The sequence below is a fragment of the Linepithema humile genome, chromosome 7 (assembly GCF_040581485.1).
Source record: "Linepithema humile isolate Giens D197 chromosome 7, Lhum_UNIL_v1.0, whole genome shotgun sequence".
Classification (NCBI taxonomy): domain Eukaryota; kingdom Metazoa; phylum Arthropoda; class Insecta; order Hymenoptera; family Formicidae; genus Linepithema; species Linepithema humile.
In genome coordinates, this window is record NC_090134.1 from 5,723,950 (window position 1) to 5,750,170 (window position 26,221).

At 33.5% G+C, this 26,221-nt stretch overlaps 6 protein-coding genes across 6 annotated transcripts; 4 read left to right on the plus strand and 2 right to left on the minus strand.

Annotated features, from left to right (window-relative positions):
• The first annotated feature begins 309 nt into the window (after positions 1-309).
• On the plus strand, positions 310-5,758 carry Ctps (CTP synthase). Its single transcript, XM_067359763.1, has 12 exons — positions 310-371; positions 664-1,035; positions 2,322-2,492; positions 2,572-2,657; positions 2,796-2,927; positions 3,213-3,377; positions 3,487-3,774; positions 3,864-3,952; positions 4,084-4,382; positions 4,466-4,573; positions 4,668-4,880; positions 4,962-5,758. Exons 2-12 carry the CDS (start codon positions 870-872, stop codon positions 5,051-5,053), a joined length of 1,809 nt encoding a protein of 602 aa, XP_067215864.1. The 5' UTR covers positions 310-371; positions 664-869; the 3' UTR covers positions 5,054-5,758.
• A 363-nt stretch (positions 5,759-6,121) lies between these two features.
• Mcm2 (DNA replication licensing factor Mcm2) lies at positions 6,122-11,151 on the plus strand. Its single transcript, XM_012360822.2, has 15 exons — positions 6,122-6,321; positions 6,509-6,675; positions 6,881-7,044; positions 7,200-7,282; positions 7,356-7,538; positions 7,803-8,014; positions 8,119-8,311; positions 8,395-8,598; positions 8,725-8,956; positions 9,039-9,289; positions 9,448-9,612; positions 9,729-10,034; positions 10,161-10,343; positions 10,442-10,597; positions 10,840-11,151. The coding sequence occupies exons 1-15, from the start codon at positions 6,319-6,321 to the stop codon at positions 10,966-10,968; spliced, it is 2,631 nt and encodes an 876-aa protein (XP_012216245.2). The 5' UTR covers positions 6,122-6,318; the 3' UTR covers positions 10,969-11,151.
• Positions 10,774-12,716, minus strand: LOC105668436 (zinc finger CCHC domain-containing protein 10-like). Its single transcript, XM_012360826.2, has 3 exons — positions 12,511-12,716; positions 12,191-12,343; positions 10,774-11,966 (listed from the first exon to the last, which is right to left on the minus strand). Exons 1-3 carry the CDS (start codon positions 12,549-12,551, stop codon positions 11,723-11,725), a joined length of 438 nt encoding a protein of 145 aa, XP_012216249.1. The 5' UTR covers positions 12,552-12,716; the 3' UTR covers positions 10,774-11,722.
• A 1-nt stretch (position 12,717) lies between these two features.
• Positions 12,718-14,614, plus strand: LOC105668435 (repetitive organellar protein-like). The gene is made up of 6 exons (XM_012360825.2): positions 12,718-13,092; positions 13,318-13,471; positions 13,557-13,722; positions 13,813-13,934; positions 14,094-14,287; positions 14,370-14,614. The coding sequence occupies exons 1-6, from the start codon at positions 12,895-12,897 to the stop codon at positions 14,463-14,465; spliced, it is 930 nt and encodes a 309-aa protein (XP_012216248.1). The 5' UTR covers positions 12,718-12,894; the 3' UTR covers positions 14,466-14,614.
• A 74-nt stretch (positions 14,615-14,688) lies between these two features.
• On the minus strand, positions 14,689-22,013 carry LOC105668393 (leucine-rich repeat protein soc-2 homolog). The gene has a single exon (XM_012360756.2). It carries the CDS (start codon positions 21,717-21,719, stop codon positions 19,839-19,841), a length of 1,881 nt encoding a protein of 626 aa, XP_012216179.1. The 5' UTR covers positions 21,720-22,013; the 3' UTR covers positions 14,689-19,838.
• A 288-nt stretch (positions 22,014-22,301) lies between these two features.
• akirin lies at positions 22,302-25,895 on the plus strand. Its single transcript, XM_012360760.2, has 5 exons — positions 22,302-22,868; positions 23,958-24,157; positions 24,291-24,453; positions 24,537-24,594; positions 24,722-25,895. Exons 1-4 carry the CDS (start codon positions 22,679-22,681, stop codon positions 24,545-24,547), a joined length of 564 nt encoding a protein of 187 aa, XP_012216183.1. The 5' UTR covers positions 22,302-22,678; the 3' UTR covers positions 24,548-24,594; positions 24,722-25,895.
• Positions 25,896-26,221: the final 326 nt, after the last annotated feature.

The following is a 26,221-nucleotide window of genomic DNA, read 5'->3' on the forward strand; positions in this document are numbered from 1 at the left end:
GGTATATATAAAAACATGATAAATTAAAATACAATTTGGCAAAAACTGAGCAAAATACGTCTGCAAATTGCATTTAACAGATTTTGCGCAGTTTTCGCAGACAATATCCTATTATATAGGCTGCAACGTCTGTCAGTAAAAGAGAAAGAATAAGGTTAGTTGATGCCAATATACTACAATTTCTTTTCAAATATACTGATAGTTTGTTTCACAATTTATATATTATAAACATTTAAGAAATACATATAAGTATAGAAAATACATAGAGTTGAAAGAAGAAAAAACACATTTAAGGAGTTGGGCATTGCGACATTTGAAACCTGCTCTGCATGTAACCTGACCAATAAAAACCCTGCAACGCGTGGATATCAGTGAGTATATTCTACTTTATATAGGCGCGATATACACGGTGTTCACTCCGATCAGTGCTTTCGGTAAGCCACTTTTTTTTCGCGTATATACGACCTACTGACGGTAGATACAGTAATGTATCGTAAAGTGCTATTTATTTACATGATATACATATCTACATTATTTAATATTTGCGATACATAGACATGTGTCGTGTAAACAAAAAGCGCCTACTGACTTTTTACATACTTTCACATATATTTTCGGAAATATTCTTTCAGAAAGAGTCACGCTGCACCTTTTTTTCTTCAGTTGATACTTCATTGGGATCGCGTTAGGGCCGTCTTTTTCATGCGCGAAAAAAGCGGCCTGCCTGAGACACTCAGAGAGCACTAACTCCGGTCTGCCTCGAATTGATTCAGTAGCTTTCGGGCTTTCGTAGCGGCTGGATTGACAGAAACGTGTGAATCGCTAGCGAGATATTCTTTCTACGCTGTCGGGGATCATCTTATCAAATCATGAAGTACATTCTGGTGACAGGCGGTGTGATCAGCGGTGTAGGAAAGGGTGTAATTGCCAGCTCGTTCGGCACTATTCTCAAGCACTGTAACATTCGCGTGACGTCCATCAAAATCGATCCTTACATTAACATCGACGCCGGGACGTTTTCGCCTTACGAACACGGTAAGTACGATATTAACTCGATATTACTGTAATACATTGCATACAGCATTTTTTAGAAATAGCATTTCTTGCTGGCGAGTTTGAAATCAGCATTACTCCAGTAAAATCAATTTTTTGTGCTATCGGTACGAAAAAATAAACCTTACGCCGATCGCAATAGTTACCACGTTGCCACGTTGCCACGAATTAACGCAGAAATCGTGTTTTAACTTCTGACTTTTTATCCTTACCGGTACGTAGATTTTTTATTTTCATATAATCAGTTGAAAGAAAATTAAAGGGCAATGTCTTTATGGCGGTAAAATTGCAGCCATGTGCTTGCACGCCATTTTGCGCGCTGCCGTCACTGTGCAGCCGATTATATAGTTTTTCCAGACGGGTTTGTATTCCTATAAAATGCAGAAAAATCAATAAATTATATATATAATATATGGAACGCAATAATAAAAGATTTTTTAATTTTAGGTTTATACTTGTATAATATTTTTATACACGTTTATGCAAATCTTGTTTGAATATACTTCAGGCTTCTTCCGGTTTAGCGCGCATTTCCTGTGTTCAATTGCAGTGGTAAAAAGAATTAAATTAACATTCCGTACTACGTGGGCAACCGGTGACTCACTATTCCTGTTCCGAACATTAAGTTATGATAAAGAAACATAATATTTTATTTTTTGTTTAGATTATTATTTAGTTATGTTGTTGAAAATATATGATATTTAATAATGTTATCAAGAAAAACATTAGAAAATATTTTATATCACCAATAATTTATGATCTCATTTTCTTTTATAAATATTATAAGACATATGCTTTACAAATAAAATAAAAAATTATCTAAAATTAGCGCATAAAACATTTTAACTAATACTATGTTAGCAAACTATTATTGCTTTTTAAGTTTACTACTTTATTCATAAAGTAAAATAAAAGGAAAGTTTTGTGTTTGTGATAATGAATAAAATTATAATGAATAAAATTTAATATTATGTTCAAATTATCAAATTTTTATATAGAGAGTTTAATAACTATTGCAGATATAATATGTTTGTAAGACCACATCATTCTTTGGCTCTCATTCTTTTTATCATTCTTTGGTTTCAAATATCTAACGATACATGAAGCTTATCATCACTATCCTATTGTTTGATAAAGTAAGCAGAGGCATTCTTCGAAGATAAAACAGTTTTATGTTTCTGGTTTCTTATAGACACATTTTCTTTCATATTGTATATCGCTGACTTTCTTGTAATGCATTCTAAAAAAACAATTTTTTTTTACAACAGGAGAAGTATATGTGCTTGATGATGGTGGGGAAGTGGATCTCGACTTGGGCAATTATGAGCGCTTTTTGGACATCACTCTTCATAGGGACAATAACGTAACCACGGGAAAGATTTATCAACATGTTATTACAAAAGAGAGACGTGGGGACTACTTAGGAAAAACAGTACAAGGTACATATAAATACGTTCATAATATAAAAATTTAAACACAATATGTTGTACAAATTAAAAATAAAAAAATATTTTCTAGTGGTACCTCACATCACTGATGCGATACAGGAATGGGTGGAGAGAGTCGCAAATCAATCTGTAACAGAAGATGGAGCTAAACCAGAGGTATTGCTAATATACTAATTGTTATTACAAATAATTCAATAAGATAAAAAATATTAATCTAAATAATTCATCTTATATGATATTTTTACACAGAAATGTCTGAACTATTTTAATCGTATAATTTACAATTTTTTACAGGTTTGCATCGTAGAATTAGGAGGCACTATTGGAGATATAGAAGGCATGCCATTTGTTGAAGCATTTAGGCAGTTTCAATTTAGGGTGAAAAAGGAGAACTTCTGCGTCGCACATGTATCTTTGGTGCCACAGGTAATAACATTACACATCAGGATCTTCACATTCCTTCCCACACAGCACACACATCCAGAAGATATTCCGAAGATATCTTTGAGAGATATCTTCGGGGGATGTCCCTTGATTATCAGCCGGATATGCATGCTGTGTGGGTGCTTAAATATTTCTTCTATAATTTTACTATGTGTTTGAAGATAAATGCATGAATAAGTTTTACGAAATTCGATGAATAAATTCATACATTTTTATGAAAACAATTTCTAACACATAAGCAATTGCTAACACATAAATATTTTCTAGCCGAGATCGACGGGTGAACACAAGACAAAACCAACTCAGTCCAGTGTGAGAGAGCTACGCGGATTGGGTTTATCGCCGGATCTGATAGTGTGCAGATCAGAAAATGCTATTGGCAATTCTGCTAAAGAGAAAATTTCGAATTTCTGTCATGTCGCTCCGGAGCAGGTAATTATAAAAAAAATATCTCTTTAGTATTGCCAAAAAAATTAATATTTTGTTATATAAAGACAATAAAACATTAAATAATACGTTATTTGTTTCACAATCTGATTAGGTCATAACTATTCATGACTTATCGTCGATATATCGAGTGCCGCTTATCATGGATCAGCAAGGTGTCATAGAGTTCCTCAATGATCGATTGCAACTGAATATTGGAGTGCCCCGTCCACGCTGCTTCATGCGAAAATGGCGAGATTTAGCTGAGCGTGTGGATCATCTGCGAAAAGACGTTAATATTGCTCTAGTAGGCAAATACACAAAACTCGAGGACTCTTACGCCTCTGTTACGAAAGCGTTGCAACACGCTGCCATTGAGGCCGGATATAGACTGAACTTGACGGTAGAGTGTCGCAATTATCTTAGATATATAATTGTACAAATGATTATACATCTTTTTTCTGATTATATATTTATATAATTATTTTACAGTTCATAGAAGCTGCTAATCTAGAACAAGTTACGCTCATGCAATCACCAGTTTTATATCACGAGGCTTGGCAACAGCTTTGCAAAAGCAAGTAAGTATTTCAACATAATATTTTTATATTCTGTCTAAATACATTTATAATGCGTAATAAATAATTTTTAATTGCACAGAATTATATTATTATTACTAATACAACTTTAAAATATATTTTGTCGCATCTAGTGGCGTTATTGTACCTGGCGGCTTCGGAAAGAGAGGAATGGAGGGGAAGATGGAAGCATGCAAATGGTGCAGAATGAACGACAAGCCGTTTCTCGGCATTTGTCTGGGCCTGCAAGCGGCGGTTATTGAATTCGCGCGTAACGTATTGAATCTTCACACGGCGCATACCACAGAAATGGATCCAAATACCAATTATCCTGTAGTGATAGACATGCCGGAGCACAATCAAGGGATGATGGGAGGAACTATGAGGCTTGGCAAAAGACAAACGCGGTTTTATAATAATAACTCTATGTTGAGTAAGCAATAAAATTCACTGAGATAAATATATTTTTTTTTTTTTTTGTTGACTTTACATTTATAAATATCTATTCTTTTGCAGAGCAATTATATGATAATAAAGATGTCATAGAAGAAAGGCATAGACATAGGTATGAAATAAATCCAGATTATATTGATAATTTAGAAACAGCTGGCTTAAAATTCGTAGGTAAGTTATACTGTGTTTTTCTAAACATTATGTTGAATAATATGTAGTTTTATTCGTACATAATTAATGCGAATTGTGATCTTATATTTTTTAGGTCGCGACGATGAGAATAAACGGATGGAAATAGCTGAGTTGGAAGGACATAGTTATTATGTAGCTACTCAGTTTCATCCCGAGTATCTGTCGAGGCCATTAAAACCATCGCCACCATTCCTTGGTTTGATTTTAGCCAGCGTGGGCAAACTGAAATATTTCTTAGCGCGAGGATGTAAATTTTCGCCTCGCCAATTGAGTGATAACGAGTCAGGTAAAAGAATAAATGTATATTATTTTATGTTTCTTTTTACTTTGTACATGCAACAACTAACATGTGTGTGGATTGTTGCAGATGATGATTACATGATCGAAGAAGTAACAAAACTGCACTTATCTAGTGGTACAAGTATGAGTGGTAGTAGTACGTCAGGTGTAAATGATTAAATTACAATTTTATTCTTGCAAATATTTATCTCAGCTTATTTCATTGTCTCGAAATTTGATCTATCATTGTCTAATCTCTTTCCTATTTCCATAATTCACGGTCAAATGGGACAGATAGATTTGATACACATACATGAATATGCGTGTCTTGTAATATATATTGACAAGATAAATTGGGATTCTAGCTTCAAAATAAAATCAATACTAGTCTAACTCATAAGACAGTAGTTAGTGGACAAATATACGTATTACAATATACAATCACAGTTTGTGATAATCTGCAATTTATATCTTAAAGTGGAAATCAAGCGTTTCTATTACTTATAAATATATATTCGACGATAAACAAATTTAGAAGAAAAATTATTTTATTAAAACTCATGTTTTGGAATATGCTGGGAATTAATATTATAATTTTAGTAAGCTAAAGTGAAATAAATATTTTATAAAGATTAATGGAATGTATACGAATAGTTTTTATGATATTATAAGTGATTCGAATCATATTTGTGAAAAGTCTTCAGTATAGAATTTATTTCTTATTTTAATGTACCAATTTTTCATAAATGTGATCTTATTGATGTTCTTAAATTGCATTGTAATTGTGATTATATTTTCATTTATATACAATACTAATATACAATGTAATTGAATTTTATTAGACATTGTAAGTTTTATATTTTGTAATAAATTCTGTTTGTCAGATTTTCTTGTGCATGTGTGTAATCCTAATAAAAAACAGAATTTTTTATTATGTGCAAAATATTATAGCATAAAATTTAAATTTAAACATTATTATTTTTTTCTGTATTTTAAAACAAATATAAATTTAAATTTTTAATAAAAGACGAAAAAAATAAAGAAAGTGCATCCGCGAAATAAAACTTAAAAATTTTAAAATTTGCGGGAAAGTGTAACTATATATGTGTTGAATTTAAACTTTTCTCTCTAGGTGAAATGAAACTTGATTCGTCGATTTTGGACAAAACACATTTGTGAGTAGAATTTTCACTCAACACGCATACCTTTCTTATTATCAAAATTCTATGACAAAGTAGCCTTTACAAAGTATTCCCGCCAAGTGTCATGGCTTTGACTTGATGGCGTGTTGAGGTTGATTCTCAATTTCGCATGTTTATTTCAATAATCACGAAGACAAAAAACTACGCTGACTTGTTTCGATTATAATTATACTGTGTCTACATCAATAATATATAACAAATAATATATAACATTTTCTTTAGCGGTGGAAGTATATCGGCAACATGGTAAAGTTTTAATTATTTCATTACACATATACACACATATATATACACACACACACACACACACATATTCATATGTAGAAAGAAATAAACAACGTGATACAATTATGGATGGAAATAAGAAAAGTTTCTGATTACTGTAAAATGTTTAAAATTTAATATAATTTTTAATATTTATGTGCATTTCCAGAGTCAACTAAGCTCTCCAGTACCCTCTGATCGAAATACTGATGCTATGACCTCTCCTGCACCTGATATAGATGAACCATTTGAAGATGAACCTGATTTACTTGATGAAAATGTTAATAATGAGGAAGATGAAGAAGGGGAGGAGTTGTTTGGAGATAATATGGAGGCGTAAGAATATTGTATATTTTTAAAACATTTGTTTTAACATAACATATATAGAAATATTTTATAATAATTATAAGCCAAGATTGGTAACAATTAAAGAAAAAACATTAAATGTTACTTGAAAAAATAATTTAATAATTTTGTTAAACTATTTCCGTTAAAGATAAGAAACCTTTAAATATAACAAAATTATACTTTGTTATGATAGAGATTATCGGCCTATGTCAGCATTGGACAGATATGATGACAACTTACTTGACGATGAAGATTACTCAGAGATGTCTCAGGGTGAACGTATAGCTGCTGAAGTAGAAATGCGAAAAAGAGATCGCGCAGCTGGTATCATAAGAGACGATCGTGATCTGCTTTATGGTAATTTTTTCATTTTCTACACAAATCAATAAGCTACATAAGTACTACAAAGCAATGAATAAAACAATTTTTATATAATCATCTATAAAAATTAAATAAACATGTCAATAAAGTTATACATACTTTTGAGCACACGTTTTCTTTTATATTTGTAGATGAAACTGATGAAGAAGATGTGCAGGCACGCAAGCGACGTATGGCTGAAAAAGCTGCTTCTGGTATATTAGAAGATGTAGAGGTAACTGTTTTGTTGTTGTATTGCATCCAAGTATTTTGTAACAACTTAATAATGAATTCTTGGCTTATTTCAGATGGTCGAATCTATCGAAAATTTGGAAGACACTAAAGGACACTCAGTAAAGGAATGGGTTATGATGCTGGGACCACGGACAGAAATTTCGAATCGCTTTAAAAGTTTTCTACGTACTCATACAAATTCCAAAGGACAATATATGTATAAAGAACGTATTCGTCACATGTGTGAAAGTAATCAGGTATTTATTAAATCTTATATAAAAAACTTAATTAAAAATATTATTTTATTTTATTTCTTAGTTAATTTATTATTTTTTATTTATAATATCTTGAAATAGGAACTAATATCATTTTAGAACTTCAGATTAAAAATTACTTACTATTTTATATTATGTATAAAATTTTCTTATTAAAAAAATGAGATGATTGTTCTTTTTCCAAGATATATTTATTTTTATTTCAATGTTTTAATTTCAATATTTCTTTTATCTTTATTTTAATAGTCCAGTTTCATAGTGGAATTTCCCATTCTTGCTAGTAAGGAACATGTTTTGGCCTATTTTTTACCAGAAGCACCGTTTCAAATGCTCGAGATTTTTGATGAAGTAGCGAAAGAATTAGTACTAACAATTTTTCCCAGTTATGAAAGAGTTACATCAGAGATTCATGTGAGAATATCGGAACTACCATTGATTGAAGAACTACGCACGTTCAGGTGAAGATCTATAATTATATATGTTTTAATTAATATTTTATTCTGCAATTTTAATAATATAAGTAGCATATAAAATACGAATTTATTTATTCTATTAATAATAGAAAGCTCCACTTGAATCAACTGGTTCGAACTCTCGGAGTTGTGACCGGGACAACAGGAGTTTTGCCCCAATTGTCAGTAGTAAAGTACGATTGTACAAAATGCGGTTACGTTCTCGGACCATTCGTTCAATCGCAGAATACAGAAGTCAAACCAGGCTCGTGTCCCGAGTGTCAGAGTGTCGGCCCATTTATGGTAAAAAGTTTTACATTCGAATTTTATATTGCCACTATTTAAAAACTATTCCTTTTACTTACGTAAAATATATTGTATCTTAGATCAATATGGAGCAAACTGTATACAGAAACTACCAAAAGATAACGATACAAGAATCCCCGGGTAGGATACCTGCTGGCAGAATACCGCGTAGCAAAGATTGCGTTCTGCTGTCCGACCTTTGCGATCGTTGCAAGCCAGGCGACGAAATAGACGTTACCGCTATTTACACCAATAACTACGATGGTTCTTTGAACACTGAACAGGTCAGCCTAATTTTAATATTAATCTATTTCGTAAATTTCATAAACATGTGTTAGAAAAATAATTCTGTAACTAATTGCAATTTTTATATAAAAGTCTAATTTGTTTTACTTTCCTCTGCACAATAGGGCTTTCCGGTGTTCTCCACGGTATTATTAGCCAACCATCTGTTCGTGAAAGATTCGAAAGAAATCGTAGATTCGCTGACAGAAGAGGACATCTCGAGTATACTCACTTTGAGTAAAGATCAACGCATTGCGGATCGCATAGTCGCGAGTATGGCGCCTTCGATTTACGGACATGAAAACATCAAGAGAGCCTTGGCACTGGCGATATTCAGTGGCGAGCCGAAGAATCCTGGTAATTTTCCCCCCTTCGAATCGTTTTATCAGCTTAAATATATTTTTTCTCTTATTATTTATATTAAATATTGCGTGTGCAGGTAACAAGCACAAAGTTCGTGGCGATATAAACATTCTGCTGTGTGGAGATCCCGGCACCGCTAAATCGCAATTTTTGAAGTATGTGGAGAAAGTGGCACCGAGAGTCGTCTTCACCACAGGTCAGGGCGCCTCGGCTGTTGGTCTGACCGCTTACGTGAGGAGGTCGCCAATCAGCAAAGAATGGACTTTGGAAGCTGGAGCTTTGGTTCTGGCCGATCACGGGATATGCCTTATTGATGAATTCGATAAAGTACGAATTTATATGACTAGTGACATATTCATTGACGATATCACAAATATAAATACTTTAATAATTATTATAATTATTATTTATAGTTTCTATATTAAATGTAATGTGATAAAAATAGGTATTGAAGGGGCACGTTTCATAATTTCCATTTTTTCTAGATGAATGATCAGGACAGGACGTCTATTCACGAAGCTATGGAGCAGCAAAGTATTTCTATTTCTAAGGCCGGCATTGTCGCGTCTCTTCACGCCAGATGCGCAGTGATAGCGGCATCTAATCCTATCGGTGGTCGATACGATCCTAGCATGACTTTTTCGGAAAATGTGAGCACTTGTCAAAACTTTGAATCTTGCGTTTTCATAAATTGTAGCTCGTAAAAAATTATATATGAGAGCAAATTTTATAATTACACATATTATATATATTACATTGCATACAGGTGGATTTATCAGAGCCAATTCTCTCGCGATTCGATGTATTATGCATAGTCAAAGACGAGGTCGATCCCATGCAGGATCGTCATCTGGCCAAGTTTGTCGTTAACTCGCACATCAAACATCACCCGACAAGCACGGAAAGAACGCAGGCCGTGGAATTGGATCCCGCCCTGCAGAGTCTATTAATTCCACAAGATCTTCTTAAAAAGTATATCGTTTACGCAAAGCAGAACGTACATCCAAAGCTGACCAGCATTGATCAGGATAAAGTGGCGAAATTGTACAGTCAGTTGAGACAGGAAAGCTTGGTGAGTTAGTAAAACAAAAATGTCATCTGTTAATACATATTCTTAAAAAAATAATGAAATATTAAATGTTAATCAAATTTGATTACGTGTTGCAATATTGTTCTTATCATTAACATTGCATTACAGGCGACTGGAAGCTTGCCGATCACTGTGCGTCATATAGAAAGTATAATTCGTATGGCGGAAGCCAGTGCTAAAATGCATTTAAGGGATCACGTTCAAGAGAGTGATATGAATCTCGCTATCAGAATAATTCTCGACAGTTTCGTCGACACGCAGAAATATTCAGTCATGAAATCTATGCGTCAGGTATTCTTCCATTTTTCTTTTTTTTTTGTCTTTTCCACTTTCTAACTACTTTTAATTGTCGAAACTTGAACTTTTTTTGACAACATATTTCGTTACAGACGTTCCAGAAATATCTGTCGTACAAGAAAGATCACAGTGAACTCTTGTATTATATACTACGACAAATTACTTTGGATACTTTGGCGTTTCAAAAGGCTTTACATGGCGGACGCATTACGACTGTCGAGATTTCTGAAAAGGATTTGGTTGAACGGGTAATAGAAATAATGAATTTAGTTGCAGATTATTTAAAAACAACTTAGATTTTTCACCTTATGACTTTTCAATATCTAATTTATACAAAAATTTTTCTTAGCTTAATTATTTTTAAGTCAAGGTGCTAGAATAAAAATCTTTCATGTTTATTTAAATGTTAAATAAATAGGAGAACTTTTTCCTATGCAGAAAATACGATTTATTGTAATTTTACATAAATATCCATTTTTTATGTTCACAGGCGAAACAAATTAATATACATAATCTGCATCCGTTTTATGAGAGTGAGATATTCAAGGCAAACAATTTTGTTTACGAGCCAAGAAGGAAAGTGATAGTGCAAACTTTGCCAGAAGGCATCGAAGATTGATTTGAAAAAGAGCGACGTATTTTTACACATATATTTAAGTCATATGTAAACAGTGGTTTTTTTTTAAATCTATTTCACGTAACGAAACTGTTTTTTTTTTAATCTATTTCACGTGTAACATTTTTATATCATTATCAGCATCAAACTATTTGATAAAATGATAATACAATCTGTATTGTTGAACACTTACGTAATCATTATGATCCTATCGTTAATTAAATTATTTCTTAATAAATCAAGTGGTTATCATTTCTATCACATACAGAGTGCGTATAATAGTAGCAAAAATAATATATTATATTTAAATATCGATTCTGTAACATCTAGCGACAGATCTCTTGACAATCACATTCAATATTAAAACTTTTAGTTTTCATAAAAACAACGACAAGGGATTAACACTACTTACAATGCTATCATATAATGCACAAAAATAATCCCGTAAAAAAAGAAAATCTTACTAAACAAATATTTTATACATTGTACTTATGCATAGTGATAAAACTTTACCATCACTACTTATGTATTTTATGTAAAAATTAAATTAAAATGTGATAGAAATATAATGAATCATCCTTAATCTAAATTACAAAATAAAAAAATAATAAAAAGTTTCATCTCAAACATCTTTTACATGTGTATTTATGCAAAACAAGAATTTTTTATTCTTATTCTATTTCACAAGAATTGTACATCTAGAAAAACGGAATAGAATGGTTCGGAATAAACTTTTCAGCTTACTTTTTAATCTGTGTTATTCTTTATATGAACCGTAACTGCTACTACTGTTACTAGTGCTGCTACTGCTACTACTGCTACTAGATATACTATCACTAGAGTCTGATTCACTGTCGGATGAAGAACTGCTACTACTAGTTTCAGTACTACTAGAATCGTCACTGCTTTCACTGCTGGTAGAGCTATCACTTGAACTACTGGATTCCTCCCTTTTCATTTTCTTCTTGACGACTTCTTTTCTTTCCTTAATGTACACCTGACTAAAAATATAATAATGCATTTAGAATTTGTGCAGACGTACAGAATATTTTATCTCAAATATGTCAAGACTATATGTCTAAAATAATCCGACTTGAATATCTTCAATACCTTAGAATCAAACAACAATAGATTAAAGATGGAAAAAGTATTTTTTCTCAAATGATTTAAGACATCTCAATCGAGATGAAACACTACATATAACAGAAGAATTCAGAGGACATACGTATTGCCGTCCTGTGGCTTTTGCATTGCCCTCTTCAGCTGCGAAGTGCGAGAGGGTCTGTGCAAATATTTCCTTTTGCCCTTGCATTCAAAACTATAATGTCCGAATTCCAAACACTTCTGACAACGTATCGTTGACGGAGTTACTGAGATACTGAAATAAATATAAAGGGAAATCAAAAGATTTGTACATGATGCATCACCATTTTCACATTGTAACTCACATCTAATCAGTTAATCATTACTGTCTAATCATATAGAAATATCTCAAGGTTATGAAAAAAGTTTATATGATTAAAAAATTAGAAACTAAGTACTCACGAATTTTTTTTCCACACTTTTATGTAGAATTTCGAACTCATGGTTAGTTTGTCGTTACTTCGAATAGATTTCAAAACAACCGATCACGATGCTAATGAACCACGTTCCTAATGAATTTACCTTAGAACCACTTCGAACTTTGTTTACATATGAAGGTATTTCATTCGTAAATTATCGTAATAGCTGTGGTTTTCAATACGCGTCAGGACGACTATTCGTCGATTCGATAGAAACGTTTGCTTATTGGTCGAAAAAAATCTCACTTATGACAAAGAGAACTTTACGAGCTAATCGAAATTTTTGTAAGCTATTGTTAAAATTTGGTTAGGCTATGGAATACTGTGCACAGCCGCACAGCTAAAACTTTGTTTCATTATTTAGAAAATGGCGCAAATGATAAACCAATACTGCTCAGAAAATGTCGCTTCCACAAGCGATGCGAAAAGCGCTGCTTCTAATTCTCTTCTGATCAAATATGGAAATAAAAATGTAGAACTAAAAATTATGCAGGATGTAATGAGTATGTACGAAAATAATCTCTTGGAGAAGGAAAAAATATTAGAAGAAGAAAAACGAAAACTGGTAATAAACTCTCTCTCTGATTAGACTGATAAAATTCTAATGAAAAAATTATTAATTACGTGTTAAATAAATTTATATTTTGCTGATTTAATTAAACTCTCAATTAAATTGATTAAATTTTATTAATTTTTAACGTGTTAATTATCAAACACCTAATATAATTCATTATTTATTAGTCGTACAATAAAATTACTAAACTGTGATTATATATTTTGTTTTTAATAGGAGGAATTAAATAATCAAGCATGGTCCGTAGAAGACTCATTTTGCAAGGAAGTGTGGCAATTCTCGAAGGAGCATGATTTCTCTGTTATCTTTGAACAATATCCTTTTGTTATGCAAATTGATTGTGTAAAGCAAAAAATCAATAATGAAGACAGTAGGGTTATATATAGCAAAAATTAAAAATTAGAATTTAGAGCAATCGATTTTTTCATTTATTAAACCAAAAATAATTCTGTTAGACGTGGAAAAGAGTTTTGAGCTGATTGATCTCATAAAGGAAATTGATGTTATTCAAGCGGAAATATGTAGTCTTAAAAGAAAAAATGTGAAATGTGAGGTGGAAAGCGCTTTAACATACTTACAAAAATTACAAATAACTTCAGAAGATATTAAAGAATTATTGAAGTATATATAATATTTTTATACATAAATTCAATTTACGATTAATGCTCTAAAATAATTACAACTTTGGTAAAATTTCTTATTTAATTCTAGTCTCATTAGTCCTTCAGAACTTACGTGCAGACTTGCAGCAATATCAATACCTGTACACGATGAAATAATTCCTGATAGTGAAAATAAAGTCAGACGACGTAAGAATGATTCAGACTGTGAAGGTATGCAATCATTTTAATATAATTTTTTATTTATGTATAAACTACTTTTAAATTATTTATTATAATCAAGTAGTGCAATATTTTTTTGCTAATTATTTTCATCAATGTTCTACTGATTTTTATATCATCAAATATGATCTTTTTACAATTATTTCGCAGATTTAAAAATTAAGAAAATACGTGGCAATCAAAACGAGTCGTCGGTGAAAAATAAATCATGCTTGAAAAGTGGCAAGTCGAAAAGAAAAGTAACAATTGCGACTCCTAATAATTATTCTCAATTGCCGATTGAGAGAAGTATCATATTAACTGCAGAAATGAAAAAACCGCAGATCATGAACGCATTTGTAAAAGTATGTGCAAAATTACTTGCTTTCTATTTAAATGTTTTATATACACCATAATAAAAATGAGACATATTTTCAATAATTACAGCTCACAAATATCGAAACACAGAAATTACAAAATTTTACTCCAAAGAAACGCAGTGAAATTTCTATCAAATTTGAGCAGAGTCGTGAATATAAATAATAATTATTATCATTAGCAATTAGAAGTCCATCACAGAAATTGAAAAGATTAAAGATAATTAAGAAAGTGGAAATAAATTGTAATTATAAGAACCACGTTTACATTGTACATTGTATAATCTAAAAATTAAATTAATAGGATTATTTAAAGGAAGTAAATACATTACCTCCCACTTTCCTGAACGTTAGGATCGGAGAGATCCTCAAAGAAGCAAAGATATTGATTTCGGGAAAATATTCCATAATATATTTGTGTATTTAGAAATGTTTATACAGCGTCTTGTATAATGTAATGTACACTGAATTACAATTAATATTACATTCTCGGAATTATACACAATATCGTGTGTTGCGCAATAGACTATTCAACAAGTGTTTATTATCTCAGAATAGCATATTGTGCGTTTGCAATCGTCATATAAATTTATCGCTTGCAAACCACAAGGACTATGTGCTATCTATCAATTTGTGTACCTCATTTTGTTTCTTCTTTAAACTGTTTAACAGTTTATCACAACGGATCGTATTATATCACCGATCTTGGCAACTTGCATATAAATAGCTCGATGAATTTTCCACACGTAAAGACTTTCATTACAACACCTAGAGGCTAATTTGTTAAACGGTCGCCATATCGGGTCCTTTGGATAATATATAATTTATATCATTTCGTAAAAATATTAATTAACAATATCCTTTAAAACTGCAGACTCTCTTATATATGTAGAATATATTAATATATTCCTGCTTTCCTGCTATTCACGAATGTCACATTCCAAATTTATAAAATTTCCATATGTGCTTCTCTTAAAATGTAACTTACTGTTCTTAATTAAATTTTTTTTTATTTTAATTTATACCTCGATATCATGATGTTTATTTTGTAACAGTGAAGGTTGATAATTGGAAATGCTTAAAATAAAACATTGCAAAAATGCTAACGCACACCTCCGCAATTCTAAATAACGTAGCGCGTAGAATATATTAAAAGCAACAGTATATAGATGTATAAAACTATATTACTACTAAAATTCAATGGCTTCTACAAAAATATAATGCACATTATTTCCTGCTAAGTAAATTATGTGTCTTTAAACCACGCCTTTTTCTAATGCCAATAAATCGCTCATGTTCTCGACAAGATATATTTCACTATTAATAGTTCGTGTAAGTGGGAGCCCACATGACGACCGTTACATTGCAACCTTTATCCTATATAATACAATGAAAGGAGTTTTCACACTCTCAGACTTAAAATATTTGACATATTAATCAGCAAGAACCTTTGCAACTTTTTCTCCTGTCGTTCGATGTACATTTCTAAAATTTACTAATTAATTTTCACAGTATTCTCCTGCGCAACCTGTTCGTATCATTGTAACAAATTACAAAATAAACGTCTGCCAACTTGTAAAGACCGCGAAAACGTCTTTACAAAAAGTCTTATAAAGTCTGCAGAAACGAGAACAAATCTCCCCCCAACGCTTGCTAATTATTTTTAATTTAATATCCGATTATATATATATGTGTGTGTAATTAAAATGTATGTACAATCTCATGCAGAGAACCGGTAAATTAATCTATTTTACACGAATCCGACGATTCGTCAGCGACAAAGATTCTTACAGACTTTAAAACAGAAAACCGGGAAATAAATTTTACATAATGTTTGCGAGGTGCAAGAACGCGAATAATATGTGCTTTCTCGATAAAAACATAGATACATATATAGACATACATAAAATATATGCTCATATAGAAGCGACATTCGCAACGTATTACACATTAACCTCAGCGTGGGAGAATACTTTCACTGACTTCGTTTTTAACGGAGAATTTGCTAAGTTCCATTTTCTAATCTAATTGTAAATCCGAGGGTCTTCCTCGTCCGCACGATTTACAATTTGCATTTGGAATAACAGATAATATAGATGCTAGATCGCGGAATTAGCAGAAACTGCAAAACGTCTAATGTAACGATAAAATTAGCAAATTATAAATTACAACAGCGAACACTTCGTAACATTAAAGATCGAAGAAAAATCAGGATAACATCTATAATCGCAAAATTGATTACAGAATTAATTCATCACTTCTGGTAGACATCGACGAAAATATCTGTATAGTTAGAATTGCTGTATAATGAAAAATAGCAAAGTGACTAATATAACAATCGATATCTAGAGACAATTATGGCGCTTGAATATAAATTTTCTCATAGCTAGAGGGTAGTTGCAATTTTTTAGCGACGTTTGAACAAAATATACCTTTCGATTCTTGGACAATAGAGATTATGATGACATGACACACACCTCTTTCTTCTCACAAAATTAATATCTCAACTATGGAGATTTTTACAGTACGAGATGTTAACTAATTATTATAACGTTAACAATTGATATATTGGCGATTACTGATTGCAATAACTATTGAATACCAAGTCATAATACTTGATTTCAAATATGTGTTCAATCATGAATAAAAAATTGCTGTGATTTCTCTATTAACATTTGAGAATATTAATCTCACAAATATTTTAATGTAAAACAAGATATGTAATTTCAAAATTGTACAAAAAAAGTTTAGATAAACATATTCTTGTGTATTAACAGAAATCATGATATGATTTTTGATCTGATTGAATATACATCTGATTGAATACATATTTGAAAATAATTATGACTTATTATTCAAATGTTATTACAAGACAAACAACAATCTCAATTGTTCGCACATTTAATGCTAAGCAAAACTGTTTGATTTCAAAAGAAAAAATTAATTTTATCATTATTGATTATTTAATTAAATTAGATAGTCATGTTAAATATGCGATAACAATGGAGACGTGATACTTAAGTAAACCGTAAGACACTATCAAAAACAATATAATAAGAATGGATTCGCTATTGGCATTCGCAAATTATGACGATACAGCATAATATATACATATGCGATTACATTTAACAGATATAGATATAGAATGTAATCTAACAACATATACACAAATGAGAAGACTATTCAGAATGAAGAAATCAATAAGCCGCAAGGATCCTCGAAGAATTCATGACCTATAGATCTATAGGCACATTGTTATAAATGCAAGCTTGTTTATGCGATAGAGATATATAATAATACTTATCCAGAATTAATTAATAATATAACGCGCATATAAATATCCATAAATATATATATATATATATATATATATATATATATATATATATATATATATGTTATATATGTAACTTTACAATTACATTGGCACTAATTCTTTGTGCAGAGTCAAGAGCTGAACAACAACATTGATATGAGAGAGAGATGGGATGAGATAAATGAGATGTAGCGGACAAAATCGATCGCTTTATGGAACTTAGCAAAATATAATCTCAAGAAAATGCTCAATGTTGCGTCCTCCGTTTTTCCTTCTTTCTTCTTCTTTTTTTTATGCTTACATTTGACAGCATAACTTCTTTGATCTAATAAAAATGCATTCTAAAACAGTAGAATGGCTTTAATTATCGCACAAGATATATCGTTACGCAAACGAAACAAAAAAGATCAGCATCGTTTTTCTTTTTTGTATATACAATTAGAAAATATCTTCACTATCATATTGTTTTTTTCGTTCGGTATTACTCGGTTGTTTCGAAAGTTTTTCTGACGGTCTATAAATCGTAATATACGGACTGAAATATTACGCTCGAATAATTTTCTTCTTCGTATATTCGTCTATATTTATCTAATTAAACAAAGATGTAGATCACCGTGAAATTTTGCGCTATTTTATAGGAATAATCGCACATGACCTCACCTCTGTCATCGTGAATCTCGATAAAATATATAAATATAATCGTCGCTAATTATTGCAAATTATGTAATGAAAGTAACTCTAACTTTTAATATGATATCGTACACCGTACATTACTTCATATATATATCTATATTCTTTTTCCTCCTCTATATAATTCTTACTTTCACAGGCGTATTAGTGTACTCTTCATTTTACAACTGCTTAAATTTATTGGCATAAATGAAAACCGCCACATCCTCTTCGTTTTTCAATACGAACTGCTGAATTAGATAAATAGAGCTATAGTTTTATGTTTCATAAGAATTTCAGAAGAATGATTTCTCATAGATCTTAGATCGACAGTGTATTTTGTACCTTATAAGGTGACACACATCGACGCGACAAATAAGAAAAAATATACTGCGTATATAACGCCAGAATGTGTGTATGCGTATATGCGGAACTTATATGTATCAACGTTCGTTTTATGTGCACATATTCACAACTTCTCGATTTAATATTTTAGTAAAATATCTTTCTTTTCTTGCTTATACGTATATGAAATATGTTTGAACTTTTTAATACAACAAACAATGCCGGTGATGCCGATTCTTAACGTTTTTTTTATCATTTCTAAATTGAAGATCTCGTCTTATTTGTTTTGTACTTATATAGTAGATAGGACGTTTATTATATTCTTCCATAACGATACGCATTCTGTCGCACAATTTTTTTCTTTGCAAAGACATTATTATGACTTAAATAACTCCAAAAAAAATCTTAGAAAACAGATTTCTTTGCATGTAGCAATATAAAAATTAATTTACAACTGTTTCAATTCGAAACATAATGTTAAAAAGTTAATTTGCATCTTTTGAATTCAACAAGATAAAAGTGCAACAATTGCATCATACTTTTAACACAAATTCAATACGTTAATATCTGCATCTCATGCATGTAAAAAAAATCAACTGATTGCATTGTGTAAAAACATACAGTGTACAACCTTTTTAGAGACCATGTCACAAAATAGCAACGAATTATATTTCTTAATAAAGCACATAAATACCACGTGAACTAAGAATACAAATATATTCATATAAATCGTTTCATCTTCTCTAATTATTTATATGAATTATTTATATGAATAAAGTTGTGTCACCTGTTGTGACCTAAAATATCTTGCTAGAATTGCACAAGAGCTATTCTATATATTCATCTCTTGTTCACAAAAAAAAAATAAAAAAATAAAAAAAAAAAAAAAAAATACTTGATTTAGCACCAATTTTATACATGTTATTTCATCTCCCGCACTCAGAAAGAAATATCCTTCATACACTCTGTTAAAACAAGACTATCTAATCTCCGTTTTATACAGTGTATTTCGGTAATGTTTACACGTTTCCTTAAAGTGAGATCATTAAAGCGAGAATTTAAGACAACAGACATCCGTATTACAAATACATCACCTCGTTAATATAAACAGTTTTTACCTGGCACTCTCTCTCTCTCTCTCTCTCATAATTAAGAATCGACATCCATTTGACACGGAATAATACATCCGCTGCAGCTTTAATTAACCTGTTACATTGACCGATAAGGTCCCTGCATCTTGAGAAACTGGACCACCAGCGACGCTCCGTTGGCCACTATCTCCGGCGGGATCTGCGACAACGGGCAATTCGAAATTGACATAACACTGAGCTTCGAGCACAACGCTAGCTCGAACGGCAGATTGTGCAGGTTCAGATTGTCGTCGATGTAGAGCGACTCCAGGTTCTCCAGGGTGCCGATCTCCTCTGGCAGATAACTCAGATTGTTCTCAGCCACGTTGAGATAAGTAAGGTTTACCAGATGTCCGAGCGCGCGCGGCAACGAGTTGATCTGATTTGATTGCAGAATTAGCTTCTGCAGCTCGCGCAGGAAGCCAATCTCGCTCGGTAACGAGTCTATCCGATTCTCTTCCAGATCCAGCACACGCAGTTTACGCAGATTTCCTATACTAGTCGGGATGCGCTTCAGCAGATTATTGGACAGTATTAGTACTTCTAGACTTTGCAGATATTGTATGTCCTCTGGTAGCTTCATCAATCGATTCGTACCCAGGTTCAGTTCGACCATGTTTACCCAGGTGCCTATGTCCAGTGGTAGAGCTGTCAGCTGATTCTCCTTCATGTTCAGTTTTGTGAGGTTCTTGGCACGGGAGAAGATACCGTACGGAATCTTGTCGATCTGATTGTGCTCTAGATTAATGGAGTAGACATTCGTGAACTGGGACGGTCCGCCTGATGGATACGCGGTGAAGTTGTTCCTCGACAGTGTGATCGCCGTCAGATCTGACAGATTAGACAGCAGACCGTCTGGCAACTGCGATACCTGATTACCCTCCACACTAAACTCGTCCATCATCTTACAGTTTGCCAATGACTTCGGGATACTTGTCAATCTATTATACCGGAGACCGAGTCTTGTTAGCAACGTTAAATTGCCTATCGTCTCCGGTATATCCAGGAGTTCATTGTGTTGCAAATCCAAAGTTGACAATTGTACGCATTTACCAATCTCTTCAGGCAAATGCTCTAAATGATTGTGAGAAATGTCGAAAGTAATTAGATTGATAAGTTCGCCTATTCCTGCAGGCAATTCTTTGATCTTATTTTCCCGCAGGCTCAGCATAGTCAAGTTTGTCAAGTTCCGTATGCTGTCATTGACATACTTCACACGATTAAAGCGTAAAAATAATGTGGTGAGTGATGTAAGTTTATATACCACATCTGGTATTTCGTTGAGTTTGTTATGTCTGAGATCTAGCACTCGCAGTGACTTGAGATTTTCCAAGGTGTTGGGCAAATTGGTGAGCCAATTCTCGCTCAGTGCCAGAGTCTCCAGATTTGCCAAATAACCGATTTCTGATGGCAGAGTTACTAGTTTGTTACCGTAAAGATAGAACTCCCTCAGATGCGTCAGCTCGCGTACAGAACCAGGCAGATTCGTGATGCTGGACTTACTAAGGTCCAATCGCTTCACACATTCATCCCTACAACGAACAAGCTCCTTGACCACGTCTAGATCTGCCTGGATCGGCTTACCCTTCTTCGTGGTAGGTTTTGGCTTGTTTGACTCTGGATGCTTGACCATAACAGTCTTCTTGATGTCTTGAACAAATCCACCGCTGCCACCACCTCCGCCGCCGCCCCCGCCGCCGCCGCCGCCGCCGCCGCTGCCAATTGTGCTAGACAGCTTCTTCTCTTTATTGTCACGCATCTCCATGTCTTCGGGCATGTCACTGCCGGCCGTGCAGGTGGTCAACCCGCAACCTTCAAGATATTCGGGTATATCCTGCTCCTTCATGTAAAAACTCGACAGACTGTCGTCGCCGAAACTCGATGTACGATCGCGTTTCGTGTTCGACAGACACACCGTCGATATGTTACCCACGCCCGTCCAGTATACGCACGACTTCATAAGAAACCCCCCGCCACGCGTCGCAAAACACGACGTCTACGAACTCGCCCGAGAGAGAGGCGAGGTTCGCACGCACGTACGTATGTACGCACGCATGCACACACGTACGCCCGCCCCCGATGAACGATGAGTTTGACGCCAAAAATACCGTATGACCGTGCCCTTCACCGCGGTGTCGTATTCATACGCGAACCCGCATAAAATCAACGCTTGACTACGAGTATTGACGTTATCGATGTAGAGCTATCTGTGCGTACCATGAACACATGGCGCAAACGCAAACGTATTAATGGAGAATTCACAGTGCGTCCAATATACGAGATATTGATAGTCAATAAAAAGAATGTACTTTCTAGGAACTTTGTCTAACGCCATGACAGCTTCTTTTAGGGAATATAAAATCCTTGCATTATGAATGCAGTATGAATCTACCATAAATGCGATGCACGTACTCGCGTTCCTCAATGCATCAATAAAATGCAAAAAGTGCAAGAAAGTGTAGCTGCGATGAACAAACCTTTGCGTGGAAGTGCATACATACGTGACTGTTTTCAGCGACTGGTGGAAGAAGAAGAGAGAGAAAGAGAGAGTGAACAGCGATGCGTTGGCCAGCCGGCGGAGAGAGGAGTCGCTGCACGAGCGAGTAGAGTCGGCCATATTAGCTCGAGCGCAGTGTTTGTTTTGTCAGTGGAAGCTGCGCTTGGCTTCGGCGAATCCGTCCCTCGGCGGCAGAACAACGGGCGGATTTTAGCCGTTACGCGATACTCTCGCATTAATCTCATCGTATCTGGTTGCGAGGCATCGTTCCCCGTCATCGCTGCCCGACCGTTGCGCCGCTCCCGTTTACCCCCCCGTTCGGCCTCTCTTCACCCCCGGGCCACGGCCCGCACGACTGGGTGTCAGTCGTACACGGGACACAGTGAGCTTGAGAACATCACGCCGCCACCGTCAGCAGCACCATGGCGTGCGCCACACTCAAAAGGTCCTTGGAGTTCGACCCGGTGCACAGCCATGGCCGGCCCAACAAGCGACGGAGATGCATACCGATGTCGTGCGCGTCGCCCGGTACGTCCGCATCGTCGCCGCGCGGCTGCCCGCTGCCACAGAAGACCTCGCCGTTCGACGAAATAGCCTGCAAATTGACGCCTGGTAATTTGCACCGCAGGCTACGGCCATTTTTTTTCTCTCGCTCTTCGTTGCTCTTATCGCGTTTCTCTGTATTTATCTTTGTCTTGCTTTCTCGCCCCTCTCTTTCTTTCTGTTGCACGCACTCGTTTTCTTGCATATTGAAGAAACAGAGAGAAAGAGAGTGAGGAAAAGAGATAGAGGGACGAAGCAGATGAAAGAGAGACAGGGAGGAGAGGCGGCTAAGCTCTAGCGATTTAAAACCCGTATTGGCGGTGTCCAACGGATAAGAGGGGGAGGGGCATGGGCACGCGTAAATCATATGGTAATGTAGTAACGGACGCGCTTGGGGATTCGGGTTTTCGTCCCTTTCTTCTTGTTTTTCTATATTGTAAAAGGAAGCGCATAACTTGATGAGCAAAGCTGCACCCAAAGACGGGTTTTCTACTTTCTTGCATGTGACAGGTTTATAATAGTGCACAGTATTATGCCACAAATTGTCATTACACATACACACGCACGCACACGCAATCAACATATCTCACACAAGTTGGTATATATATGTTGGAAATGATGCTTCATTTTTGAAGAAAGATCATTACTAATGTTTGCACTGGCAACAAAAATGTCCGAGATACGATCGGATGATTAATAAATAAATTGAGATTGAAAGAGAGTAAATGAAATATTGTGCAGATATATAGAATTTGCAGTTTGAACTTTTAATTATAAATATACTATAAAAATACTATAAATAGAGAATTGTGCATTTAATCAAATTAGATTTCAGAATTAATATGATTATGCAGGCTACATGTCTGCATGATGTAATTATTATTGTACTTTGATAACAAAGTGATTTATTTAAATATCTTTTTAAATACCTTACACTTGATTAAACTTGAAGAAAGAAATAAAATGTGTCATTAGTGTATTCTACAATTATATTACTTTACGTAATTCTTCATGCTATTTTTAATAGCTATGAAATTTTTATCTAAATATACAAGAAGGAAAGGAATAATTTTTTACTAGATAGTAATCATTAATCTGTATTTAATATTAATATAATATATATGAAATATATCTCTCTTTAAACATTTACCTAAACAGAAAAGATGGCTGCCAACATCAGAGAAGAAATTCGCAGATTGCATCGACGTAAGCAATTACACTTTCATCCACAAACCAGTGGCGGGGATTCATCAGATATGGAGGGCCCATCTAGTCCTTCCAGCCCATCTGCCTCTTCTTCAACTCCCTTTAGTCATAGCTCTAGCGGAAAGGAAAAACCCCTTTTCACATTTAGACAGGTAATTTTGTTTATTAATCACATTTTTTAGCATCTAAATCTGCTTTCTATTTATTTACATTATTTTGTCAGATAAATATTAAATATTAATTATATAGGAGAAATCAGTTTTCCCACTTGGTTTGGTTTTGTAGGTTGGCTTGATTTGTGAGCGAATGCTCAAAGAACAAGAAACACAAATTCGAGAAGAGTACGATCAGATCTTACATATAAAGCTCTCCGAACAGTATGACGCTTTTGTTAAATTCACATATGATCAGATACAAAAGAGATTCGAGTCTGCAGCCGCACCAAGCTGTAAGTTATTTATAAAAATATCATTTGTATAGGTATGTTTTTCATTTTGTATTTATCATATCTCGCAATATTTTAATTTTTAGATCTATCATAAAAAAAGGATTCTTATTTATAAGGAGACTTATGTGAGGAAAATATTAGGTAAGTTTTGTAAATATAATTTTTTTTTTTAAAGGAAAATAAAAAAAATGTTGAATTAATCAGATATTATACAAGCGAGAGATGCATTTCAAATTTTTTAAATATTATTTTGTATTGCATATTATAGATTTCTACTGTGAGACAAATTTGCTTGTGTCGAGGTTCACAGCGCCGCCTCGCTCAAAACCATCACCAAAAGAATAACACATGGCATGGTTTGAACAGCAAAATGTGGAGTAAGAAGAAAACAAAGGACTAAAATAAGGAAGAAAAAAATAACGATTAGCAGCGTAAGTTTGTAGAAAAGAAAAGATTTGCGGCGAACTGCAAACATACTACGAAAATTTATCATGTATACCTTCGAAACTAACAATATTTGTACTGTTCGACATTAGAAGTGCGCTGGTATCAGGGAACTGATTCTACTTATGTACAAATGTTATTACAGTTAAAAGTACGATATATGTACACAGTGCAAGACTATAGTATGAGACTTGATATCCAGCTGAGAGAGAGAGAGCGAGAGAGAGCTGAGAAATTTTCCTCCTAGCTTGTTACATGGATATATTTTCTTCTTAACTCCTTTGAGACATTATAAAATACAGATGGAAATTTTAGAAATTACGTACATTTTGAGATAGAATATTATGTCGAATGTCAAACAAGGTATATACCAAAATTTTCCTTTGTTTTGGCGCTGCGGCAGTTTAGATATTGCTCAAGTATATATACGATAACTAATGATCGGATTATCTTAGCGCAAATGTTGTATAACATGCATTTTGCAAATTTTGAGGCAGGAAATAATAATTACGTATATGTTAAAAAAAAAAAAAAAAAAAAAGATTGCCTTTTTCGACTTGCTCTGCGAGGAGCAAAACGTTTAGAATTCAATGTATAATTGCGTAAATTAAGGAATTTAAATAATTTTATGAATTATTTGTAATTAAAATTTACAAAAGATATATTAATATGTTACATAATATAACTTATTTCGACTAATTTGCAGTGAGTTCTAATTCTATGGGTTTTTGTTTGGCTGGAAACTTCGCTAATCAATATAAGCATAAAGTTAATTACGAAATTGAATATTTTACTGAGATGTTATTTTTGTTGCAGTTACAATTTTTATTTCATCTTTTGTTGGAAAATTTGTTGTAAAAAGAAAAACAGACGATCTCATTTAAAATATAAAGTTATGAGAGCTGTAAAAGTGTCGAGATAATACTGTAGATTATAGTAGGCATTGTACGAAGGCATTGTGAAGTATAAGTATTTGGAATAAAGATTTCATAAAATCTCGTCAGCATTTCTGTTCCCTGGTAGCAACGAATTTCTGTAGTTGTAATAAAAAGTGCTGAATATAATTATATACCATACTCTTTAACTGTGCCTATTATTAGAAATGTTTATCACGATTACTATTATTACTAGTATATTATTATTTACTGTTATCGTCGTCGTAAAAAATTTTTTTTTTCTAGTTTATAGCGATTTTTATTACGTTGTAATGCGTTCTTCGCGCGATGTTTTTTCTTTTTTTTTTTTTACTGCAGTAAGATGGGGGTCTTGCGATTTCTTGGTGGTTGCGTGCATTTTTTACTTCTCCAGCGTTCGAAAATCTTCG

Coding starts and splice junctions, on each gene's coding strand:
- Mcm2 (XM_012360822.2), top strand. Junction 8,957..9,038: donor TGGCGAGCCGAAGAATCCTG/GTAATTTTCCCC, acceptor TTGCGTGTGCAG/GTAACAAGCACAAAGTTCGT. Junction 10,035..10,160: donor AGTTGAGACAGGAAAGCTTG/GTGAGTTAGTAA, acceptor ATTGCATTACAG/GCGACTGGAAGCTTGCCGAT.
- LOC105668393 (XM_012360756.2), bottom strand. CDS start 21,719: ATGAAGTCGTGCGTATACTGGACGGGCGTGGGTAACATATCGACGGTG.
- Ctps (XM_067359763.1), top strand. CDS start 870: ATGAAGTACATTCTGGTGACAGGCGGTGTGATCAGCGGTGTAGGAAAG. Junction 2,658..2,795: donor AAGATGGAGCTAAACCAGAG/GTATTGCTAATA, acceptor AATTTTTTACAG/GTTTGCATCGTAGAATTAGG. Junction 4,574..4,667: donor AGCTGGCTTAAAATTCGTAG/GTAAGTTATACT, acceptor TATATTTTTTAG/GTCGCGACGATGAGAATAAA.
- akirin (XM_012360760.2), top strand. CDS start 22,679: ATGGCGTGCGCCACACTCAAAAGGTCCTTGGAGTTCGACCCGGTGCAC. Junction 22,869..23,957: donor AGCCTGCAAATTGACGCCTG/GTAATTTGCACC, acceptor TTACCTAAACAG/AAAAGATGGCTGCCAACATC. Junction 24,158..24,290: donor CCCTTTTCACATTTAGACAG/GTAATTTTGTTT, acceptor TTGGTTTTGTAG/GTTGGCTTGATTTGTGAGCG.
- LOC105668435 (XM_012360825.2), top strand. CDS start 12,895: ATGGCGCAAATGATAAACCAATACTGCTCAGAAAATGTCGCTTCCACA. Junction 13,472..13,556: donor AAAAATCAATAATGAAGACA/GTAGGGTTATAT, acceptor TAATTCTGTTAG/ACGTGGAAAAGAGTTTTGAG. Junction 14,288..14,369: donor TCATGAACGCATTTGTAAAA/GTATGTGCAAAA, acceptor CAATAATTACAG/CTCACAAATATCGAAACACA.
- LOC105668436 (XM_012360826.2), bottom strand. CDS start 12,551: ATGAGTTCGAAATTCTACATAAAAGTGTGGAAAAAAAATTC. Junction 12,344..12,510: donor AAAGTGTGGAAAAAAAATTC/GTGAGTACTTAG, acceptor TATTTATTTCAG/TATCTCAGTAACTCCGTCAA. Junction 11,967..12,190: donor AAGCCACAGGACGGCAATAC/GTATGTCCTCTG, acceptor TTATATTTTTAG/TCAGGTGTACATTAAGGAAA.